The following is a 10,382-nucleotide window of genomic DNA, read 5'->3' on the forward strand; positions in this document are numbered from 1 at the left end:
CAGAGTAAGCATGTTATTATTAGTCATTATATTACTAGTATGTTATTGTATCATATTAAATTAGTATATTGTTATGTTATGTATCATCATGTATTATATTACTATTATGTAGATATTACCATATTGTTATGATGTTATGTATTGTCTTGTATTATATTTCTATTATTTCTTTTTCAAAAATTGTCTTCATTGATACTAGAGAGAGAAGAAGAGAGAGAAACATCAACTTGTTGTTCCACTTATGTATGCATTCACTGGTTGCTTATTGTATGTGCCCTGACTGGGGATCAAACCCACAACCTTAGTGTGTTGGGACAGCGCTCTAACAAACTGAGCTACCCAGCCAGGGCATTGTTATTTCTTCCACAGCCCTCATGCAACTGTGGGCAAGAAGTGTCTATTCCATCCTCACAACACGTACATGTATGCCCACCATCACCGCCCTGAGTGTTACCATGCGAGTCCAAGCCGCCACCATCCTTGATCAGACCCCAGCCAGACTACCTAGACTCCCTGGTTTTACTGTTGCCCCCTTAAAGTTTGGTCTCTCCACTGCAATTACAGTGGTCTTTATTTTTTTACTATTGATTTTAGAGTGGAAAGGGGGGAGAGAGATAGAAACATCAATTTGGTTTTGCTCTTACTGATGCATTCATTGGTGGATTCTTATACGTGGCCTGATGGAGGATCAAACCCACAACCTTGGCATATTGGGACAATACTCTAACCAACTGAGCAACCCAACCAGGGCACAGTGGTCTCGCAAACTCAGAATTCAGATGGTGTCATGCTCTCATCCCAGCCCTACTTATCATGCTGACTCTCCAACCCACACTATTCAGCATGGCCCACAGGAACCTCATGGTCTCCCCACTCCCTACCTCTGCTCCTCATCTCTTGCTGCTTCTCACCTGCATTCAGCTCCAGTCACCTCAGGCCTTTCTTTCAGGTGCTCAACATGCCGAGTGCCTCCCAACCTTAAGACTTTTCATATGTTGTTCCCTCTGCTTCCATACTCTCCCCTCAGTTCACTGTGTGGCTCATTTTGTCACTTCATACAGGCCTCAGCTCAGTTGTCACTTTCTCATTAAGCTGTCCTTGACCAGCCTGACTCAATAAGCCCCCTGCTGTCTTTCTACGCCCCTCACTCTGCTTTATTGTTTGTCATTCACTTACCTCCACCTAGAACTTGAAAATATATTTATTTGTTTACTTATTTACTGTCTGATTTCCAACTAGAATATAATATCTATGATTTAAGTGATCTGGGATTTCTGGTTTACAGTGGTCCTTAAAAATTAAAAAAAATATATAGATGAATTAAATTTTAAAGCTCAAGAATGAGCACTGGCTGGGTAGCTCAGTTGGTTAGAACATCATCTCTATATGCCAAGGTTGCGGGTTTTATTCCCAGTCAGGGCACATACAAGAGTCAGTCAATGAAAACATAAATAAGTGGAACAACAAATCAATGTTTCTCTCTCTCTCTCTCTTTCTTTCTCAAATCAATAAATAAAATTTTTAAAAAAAGAATGTTCAATGACATATATGGACTGTTGTGGCTTTTGATATAAGAAATATTTTGGTATTTCTAGAGAACACTCTAGAAAGTGGTCAGGAAGCATGGCTGATGCCTTACCTGTCAAAGAGTCTTGTTCTCAGAGCCTAGAGCCATCATGGGACAGAAAGTCCCCAGAGGAGCCCTTAGACAAATTCCCAAGAAGATGAGAGAGAAACAACCAAGAGGGGATGGATGGCTCAGAGCCAATCCCACCTGAAGTCATTAATGCTGGCCCATCCCCAAGGTCTTTCTTGTCCACAGCTTATAAGTGAGGATTCATCCTGAATGAGGAATCCCAGCCTGGATCTCTAACACTCACCTCCATCCCTTGGAGATCCAGCCTTCCACCAGCCCCACTCAGCAAAGGTGGCTTTGCCTGTTACTGGTGGGAGTAGCCAGGAGGCTCAGCCAGGTAGGTCCTGCTGCTCAACCTTCTAGTGCCTCCCATCTCACATCTGGGGTGACTTGAAGCAGCAGAGCAGCCATTAAAACCTGCAGAATCATCAGCCAGGTTTGAACTCCAGCATGGCCACTACTAGCTATGAGACCCTGGGCAAATTGCTTAACCTCTCTGTGCCTTGGTTTTTCTATCTGTGAAATGGACTGATAAAATAGTACCTGCCTTCCCAGGTGGCTCAGTTGGGTGGAGTGTCATCCTGTACAGCGAAAGTCTGCAGGTTAGATTTCTGATCAGGGCACATACGAGAGAAAACCAATTGATGTTTCTCTCTCTCACTCTCTCTCTCTCTTGCCTTTCCTCTCTCTAAAATCAGTAAACATATCATTGGGCTGTTTTTTAAAAAACAGTTCCTGCCATCAAGGGCTATTGGGAGGATTGCATAATATGCATGAAAAGCACCCAGGCTCTCGGGAAGTGAGGTTTAAATGCTGGAGATTGCTCTGCTGATGTGATACAAAGAACTCAAGACTAAGTTAGCGCAGCACCCTTGGAGCTATTGGCATTGTGAGGTCAGATTACTGTGCTGCGGGGCTGCCCTGTGCATTGTTGAATATTCAGTAGCAGCCCTGGGCTCTGCCCACTGGAAGCCAGGAGCATCTTCCCTGGTTGTGACAATAAAAAATGTCTCCAGACACTGCCACACACCCCATGGTAGGGACACGGTCACTCCCAGTTCAGAACCACTGCTCTGAGTGAGCTCCCCATGAGTGGAGGCGTGTGCATGAGGCTATGAGACTGCAGGGCGGCGGTACTTTGGGAGACACACAGGCTTTGGGGAAGAGGGAGTTCCTGAAATCTTATTCTACCCCTGAACTGATACTTCTGTGTCCCACATCAGCCAGGCTCATTTCTCCCAGGGCTGATGGCTCTGATCTGGAGACTCTGCTTGTCTCCATTATTTCAAACTATGACATATGGGGTATTAACTTACATCCAGGAAGTTCTGAGAAACGCAGAATCAGCTATTTGGAGAAAATGATACAGGCGCACTGTGTTTTACGTGCCAGGCACTGTTCTGAGGGCTACATTTGATTCCACTTTCATGGTGGGAAGTGTCATCATTATTTCTGTGCATTACAGATAAAGAAACCATAGTGCAAACAAAACAGAGACAGACTCAGATACAGAGAACAGACTGACAGCTGTAGGAGGGAAGGGCGAATGAGGGCTAGGTGAAAAAGGTGAAGGGATTAAGCAAAACAAAAAAAATGAAACTCACAGATGCAGACAACAGCATGGTGGTTACCAGAGGGAAGGGAGTGGGGTAGGTAGAAGAGGATAAAGAGGGGATAAATGGTGATAGAAGGAGACCTGGGGTGGTGAACACACGATACAGTATACAGATGATGTACTATAGAATTGTTCCCCTGAAACCTATACAGTTTTGTTTATCAATGTCACCCCAATAAACTCAATTAAAAACAAAAAGTATAAAAGAAAAGAGAAGGAATCAAAGCCCAGAGAGGTTAAGTAACTTATCTGAGGTCACACAACTAGTAAGTGACAGAGCTGGGGTCTGAACCCAGGCAGCCTCTCTCCTAGTCTGTGCTGTAAACCATGACACAAACTGCCTCATGGTTGTGCCAGTGCTGGTGAAACCTATTTTCTCATGACAGGATCCTGCCATCCAACAAAAGCTGAGCTGATAATCCAATAACAATTTAATAATAAACACGGACTGCCTCCAGCTGAAGGAAAGGGGCTGGATCCCTGCCAGACAAGGTCCCTGTGTCTTGGCCCCCGAAGGCTCTGTGGAACTGTGTGGAAATGCCTTTGCAAGCCACTGGATTTGCAGGTGAGAATGCTGAAACAAAGTAGGACAATAATAACAACTAAGAGCCCTGGCCAGGTGGCTCAGTTGATTGGACCATCATCCCGTACATAAAGAGGTTGCAGGTTTGATTCCTGATCAGGGCACATGTCTAGGTTGTGGGTTGGATTCCTGGTCAGGGCATGTATGGGAGGCAACAAATCAATGTTTCTTTCTCACATCAATGTTTTCCTTCTCTCCCTCTCTCTCTCTCTTTCTCTCTCTCTCTCCACCCCCCCAAAAAAAATCAATTTTAAAAAACAGATATCTTCTGATGAAGATTAAAAAAAATAATAAGTGCAAGGGCTTACCAGGTCAGAGCATAATATCAGTCCTTTCCAAGTGATGCACGCATAAATACCATATTTCTTTTTTAAGTAAATTTGGAAAAACGTGAATGATATGAGAAAAATATGTGTAGAGAAGGCAAGATGAGTTGGCCAAGGCGTGCAGAATTTGATCTCCTGCAAGCTGTGTTCTGTTGCAACACCATAATTCTTGATGGTGGTAACAGATGTTGCCAAGTTTCTTTTCATCAGCTCTTTGCAGAACATCAGCACACATTTCATCTCCTTCCTGAATGCAACATCTGGAAAGTTGGGGGCGTGTTGTTGTCTCTCCAGGCGCATATTAAAATAATTCATAGCCCTAGCCAGGTAGCTCAGTTGATTAGAGCATCTTCTCTCTATGCCCAGGTTGTGGGTTTGATCCCTGGCCAGGGTACATACAAGAATCAACCAAGTAGACCAACAAATCATTGTTTCTCCCTCTCCCTTTATATCTCTCTCTTGCTCAATTCAATAAATAAAAAAATTAAATTAAAGTAATTCACAGCCCTGGCCAGTGTGGCTCACTTGGTTGGAGTGTCATCCTGTAAACCAAAAGGTCATGGGTTTGATTCCCCGTCAGGGCACATGCCTAGGTTGCAGGTTTGGTCTCTAGTCAGAGTGTGTGCAAGAGGCAACCAATCAATGTTTCTCTCTCACATTGATGTTTCTCTCTCTCCCCTTCCCTTCCTCTCTCTCTAAAATCAATAAGCATGTCCTTGGGTCAGGATAAAAAAATAATAATTCCCAACTGCACAATTAGCAATGTTCATCCATTTACCCCATGAAACCATCTCACATGGGTACCTGTGGGATGCTGAGGGAAACCAGGTTACAATATCTGTTTCCCAGGATCTTGTGGGGGATGAGAAGGGGACAAAGGGCATTAGCTATGCGGCTATGTTGCTTATTTCTTTTACTTCAACATGGGAAGGCTCCACTTCCTGAGGAGGAACAGTATCTTGTGATACAAGCAAGAGGACTGAGGAGGCGGGAGGCTGTTTCATTGTCTAGGGCTGCTGTTGTTAAAACAACACACATGTGCTTTCTTGCAGGTTCAGAAACCCAAAGTCCGAAAAGGATCTCACAGAGCTGAAAACAATGGTTTGGCTAGCTGCATCTTTTCCTGGAGGGCCCAGTAGAACTTGTTCTTTTGCCTTAAAAAAAACTTACTGATTTTGGAGAGGGGGGGGGGAGAAAAGAGAGATTGATTTATTGTTCTACTTATTTATGCACTCAATGGTTGAATCTTGTATGTGCCCTGACTGGGATTGAACCGGCAAACTTTTGGTGCGTGGGAAGTTGCTCCAATGAATTTAGCCACCTCACCAGGGCATGTATGTATGGTTAATGAACAATATTTGAGCCTCCTTCCAGCCTCTGCTCACCCAGCTTCTTCTCCACTTCCTCCCAGGTCTTAAATACTGTTGGTTCTTCTCATGCGCTGCTACCAGAGCACCCTCCAGAACATGACCAACCTCACGGCAGTATCTGTCTTCCTCCTCCGGGGCTTCTCAGCTGTCCCTGAGTTACAGCTGCTCAGTGTGGTCGCCTTCCTTCTCCTTTACCTGGCTGCAATTCTGGGAAATGTCTCCATCGTGGCTGCTGTGACCCTCGATGCCCACCTGCACACGCCCATGTACTTCTTCCTCAAGCACCTTTCCCTGGTGGATATCTGCTCCCTGTCCACCACCCTGCCCCGGGCCCTGGTGGCCACCATGCTGGGCTCTGGGGACATTTCCCTCCTTGCATGTGCTTCCCAACTCTTTGCCTTTGTCAGCCTTGGGTCCACGGAGTGTTTTCTCATCACCTCCATGGCTTACGATCGTTGTCTGGCCATCTACAGGCCCCTGGTATACGGGGTAGCTATGAGCCGCAGGGCCTGTGTGTCCCTGGTGGCAGTGGCCTGGGTTGGTGGGCTCCTCTTCTCCACCTTCCACACAGCCAATACCTTCTCCCTACCCTTCTGTGATCCCCTTGTGATTGACCACTTTTTCTGTGACATCCCTCCAATCATGCGCCTAGCCTGTGCCAATGAGGATGCCCACGAGGCTGCTGGATTTGCAGTCAGCGGCTGTGTCATCATGAGCTGCTTTGCCCTCACTGTCTTGTCCTACGTCCGAATTCTGGCCACGGTTGCTCAGATCCGCTCTGTGGCTGGCCGCCTGAAGGCCTTCTCCACATGCTCTTCCCACCTGGCCACTGTGATGCTGTTTTATGGCGCTGGCAGCTCTGCCTACATGAGGCCCAGTGCCCATTCCTCCCCACTGCAAGGACGCCTGGCTGCTGTCTTCTACTCCATCCTCACCCCCACCCTGAACCCACTCATCTACAGCCTGAGGAACAAGGACATGAAGGGAGCCCTGTGGAAGCTCTACCTGCAGGTGTCATTCTAGGACATGGGAGGGACTCAGAAACCCACCCTCATGGGATGCCCCCAGACAGGGCCTGAGTTGGGTTTTTAAAAATTACTTGTCCATATTAAAATACTGAGATACTTGCCCTGGCTGGGTAGCTTAGTTGGTTAGAGTGTTGTCCTGATATGCAAGGTTGCAGGTTCAATTCCTGGTCAGGGCACATATAAGAATCAACCAGTAAAAGTATAAATAAGTGGAAAAAACAAATCACTGTTTCTCTCTTTCTTCCTCTCTCTCTAAAATCAATAAATAAAAAACTTAAAATATTGAGAGACCTCCCTTAAAAATTAAGCATTCCAGATCCTCTTGACAAATCAGAAGATCTGGTAACAGGAGGGTCTGTGGTTGGGACTATTCCTCCTCCTCTTCACCACATCGCCATCCTACCCACCTGGCTCTCTGAGGAGCATAAGTTTGCATTATTTCTTTCCTTTAACCCAAACCTGTCTTTTTAACCTGGAAGGCTGAAGTGGGCTAGGTACCATGGCCTGGGTCCTGTACTTCCCTCATCAAAGGTCCCACTTGGAGGAGATCTGAATACCAAAGGCCTGGGTACCAGCCTGGACCAGAGCTTCCTGCCTGGATCTGTTAATGTGAGGGTGGGGCTGGGCTGCTCCCTTCAGGTGGTTTTCATAAGTGTGTGCAAGTGTGGGCATGTGCACTTACCCACCCACACTGCTAGGCTTCTCTGCATTTTCACGGAGAGAGGGTTCCCAGCTTTCACTAACATTTCAAGAGCATCTGTGGCCCTGGCTGGTGTGGCTCAGTGGACTGAGTGCTGGCCTGTGAACTAAAAAGTTGCTGGTTCAATTCCCAGTCAGGTCACATGCCTTGGTCGTAGGCCAGGTCCCCAGTAGAGGGTGTGCAAGAGGCAACCACACATTAATGTTTCTCCCTCTCTCCGCCTCTCTCTAAAATAAATAATCTTTAAAAAGAAAAGAATCCTTAAAAAATAAGAGTATCTGTGGCCCCTCAACTGTTTCTGGAAGCCTGGTGTTTGGTTGCCTTGGATGCATGCAGTGGGGCAATGCTGAAGTGACCCCATTCCTGGGATGCTGGCTTTTTATGAGAAATCAAAAAAAAAAAAAAACCTACACAAGAAAACCCACAGCTACAACAATATGTAGGAATAATGAAGGAAAACATGTGGTCTTATATGAAAACTACAAAACTTCACTGATTGATATAAAAGCTTGGATGCATGAAAGGACAAGAGCATATTTGTAGGTGCTAAGATTAACTATAACAATGTTAATTCTCCCTAATTCATTTATAAGTTCAATAATTATCTAAAGGCTGTTTTTAATTGATAAACAAATTTTCTATAAGAATAAACAAATATTCTAGAAGAATAACATAAAATTATAGTTTTTCATATAAATATACATACATCTGCTTTAAGGGGTAATGATGGAAAATTCATTAAATACATAAAAATTCAACTACAGAGCTAGAATAAAATAGGGCAACAAAACAGTGAAACAAAGTAGATGATCCAGATCCAGATCTGACACTAATTAATGTGGGGACAATTAACAATGGGAGATGGCAATTTTGATCCTTTCTTCACACAGTACACCAAAATAAAATTAAGAATGTTTAAAGCACAGTGAAACAAAATACTGAAAACTGCAGAATAAAACACTAATGTTTAGGAAAAAGTTAGATTTTGTAGGCTTTGAAAACAGATGTTTGAGCTATATAAAAATTGAAACCTTGTCAAAAGAAGTATTTCGAAAAAATTCCAAACAGAAAAGTATAAACAAAGTGAAGAGAAAAAGCTAATATCTTTATTCTATAAAGAGCTTGTTTGAATTGATGGGAAGAGCAAATATAATTGCCTAACAGTCTTAGAGGAAAATGTTCAACCTCCTCCAGTGTGCTCATCTGCTCTGCCCCTTCTTCCCCGCAGGTGAGCAGGCAGGCAGCTGGCTCTGCCTGCAGCCCCACCGCCCGCTGCAAGAGACACACATGTGCACCGCTGGCTGTGCATTGGAAATCCGGCCAGACCCCTCAAGCCTGATTCCTATTAGGTGTGCATTGTTTGCCTAAAGGAAAAAAGGTTTTTCTCATTTTGAAATTCAACAGAATAGTCCTGGATGCTATTAAAACTCAAGCTGTTCCCTTCAGGTGATCCTGCCATCAGATTGACAGTACTTGTATTTGAGAAAAAATAAAGACGAAGGGGTCATCTGTCCTCCAGCCCTTTTCTCTACCCCTGTATTTTCTACTCCCCGCCCCCCGCAATAAAAACAGAAAACACCAGACTTTATTTATATGTATTGATGTAGGTCTAGGTGAAGAAAAAGAAATGTTTCACTGCTCTGTTTATTTAAAAAAAGAAAGAAAACAAAATGTGCAACCTCCTTAACAATCAAATACATGCAATTAATTAAATTCCCTTTCCCCTAGTCAATTAGTGAAAATGACAAATGCTCTTACTACACAATACCAGAAAGGCTGTGTGAACTCCCACTGCCTCGTGTTCCAACAGTGCAAACTGGTGAAATGTTTTCAAAGGGACTTGAATATATACGTATCAAGAACCTCAAAAAATTATACCCCTTCTGACCCAGAAATTCCCCTTTTGGCTATATCTAACCTTAAGCACTAAAATGTTCCTTAAAGTATCATTTATAGTTAGGAAAAATCAGAACTAAATTAAGTGCTCAAACAGAGACAGAGTGCCACCTATACAAAGCTCTGGGTATACTTTGCAGTTATTAATGAGGTGGTAACGACAGACAAGGGGTGACAAAGCAGTGTGTCAGCTATAAGGCAGGTGCAAACATAAGATACTGTTGTACATTGAACAACCATGGCTTTATGAAAACTAAACACCTCTGAATAAGTTGTACAGTCCCATGAGTAAAAGGGTGAAAAGGCATAGATGTACCGTAAAAACTAGACCTCTCCTCACTATATTCTGGTAATTATTATTATTTTTAAAGATTTTATTTATTTATTGTTAGAGAGAGGGGAATGGAGGGAAAAAGAGAAGGAAAGAAACATCAATTTGTGGTTGCCTCTCACGTGTCCCCTGCTGGGGACCTGGCAACAACCCAGGCATGTGCCCTGACTGGGAATTGAACCGGCAACCCTTTGGTTTTCAGTCTGGCGCTCAATCCACTGAGCCACACCAGCCAAGCATCTCCTAATTATGTTTAAATCATAACAAAACAAGCCAAAACATTAATGGTGTCTGTGATGTATTTGGAGCTGGTGGTTGCAGAGAGCAGAAAAGAGATCTTACGCCTTTCAATAAAACAGAAATTGTCTTTAATGAATCAAGTATTACTTTAAAATGAAAAACAAACATTAATCCTTCGCAAGTGCAATGATGGAAACTGAGTTGATGCGAATCAGTAAGAACAAGCACAAAGTCACATAGCTAAATAGGTAAAGGGCCTGGATTATACCCAGAGAAGTTTAAAGGCAGGTGGGGGAAATAATTCACTTTTTTGTAAGCAAAATAATCACTTTTAAGCAAATAATCACTTTTTGGCTTATCAAATAGGCAAACTTTTTTTGTTGGTTTGAGTGATACATGTCCAAATGCTGGTAAAGTTGTTCAAATGCTTATTTATACCAAGTATGACAAAGGCATTTCTGTGCATATACAAATTTCGCTCAGATGGTCTTGTCAGCCTGGAGTGCTGTGCGGAGACTCTCTGGGGCAGTGAACTGAGAGAGGGTCACTCACTCAGGAGGGAGGATGGCTTGCCACCTATTTCACAACCCTGGCAACTGTTTACTGAGGGCTGGATATGGCATAGCCCCTCCAGAACCAAATTCAGGAGGATCTTTT

The 10,382-nt window shown here is 43.8% G+C and overlaps 1 protein-coding gene across 2 annotated transcripts; it reads left to right on the forward strand.

Annotated features, from left to right (window-relative positions):
* The first annotated feature begins 1,829 nt into the window (after positions 1–1,829).
* LOC112313901 (olfactory receptor 10AG1) lies at positions 1,830–7,645 on the forward strand. 2 transcript variants are annotated; one of them, XM_045203843.2, is made up of 4 exons: positions 1,830–1,973; positions 3,638–3,816; positions 5,213–5,261; positions 5,572–7,645. In XM_045203843.2, exon 4 carries the CDS (start codon positions 5,597–5,599, stop codon positions 6,551–6,553), a length of 957 nt encoding a protein of 318 aa, XP_045059778.1. In that variant the 5' UTR covers positions 1,830–1,973; positions 3,638–3,816; positions 5,213–5,261; positions 5,572–5,596; the 3' UTR covers positions 6,554–7,645. The 2 variants fall into 2 exon arrangements, with proteins under 2 accessions (XP_045059778.1, XP_024426286.2); XM_024570518.3 differs by lacking the exon at positions 5,213–5,261.
* The last annotated feature ends 2,737 nt before the right edge of the window (positions 7,646–10,382 follow it).

Source organism: Desmodus rotundus, chromosome 12 (assembly GCF_022682495.2).
Source record: "Desmodus rotundus isolate HL8 chromosome 12, HLdesRot8A.1, whole genome shotgun sequence".
Taxonomy (NCBI): Eukaryota; Metazoa; Chordata; class Mammalia; order Chiroptera; family Phyllostomidae; genus Desmodus; species Desmodus rotundus.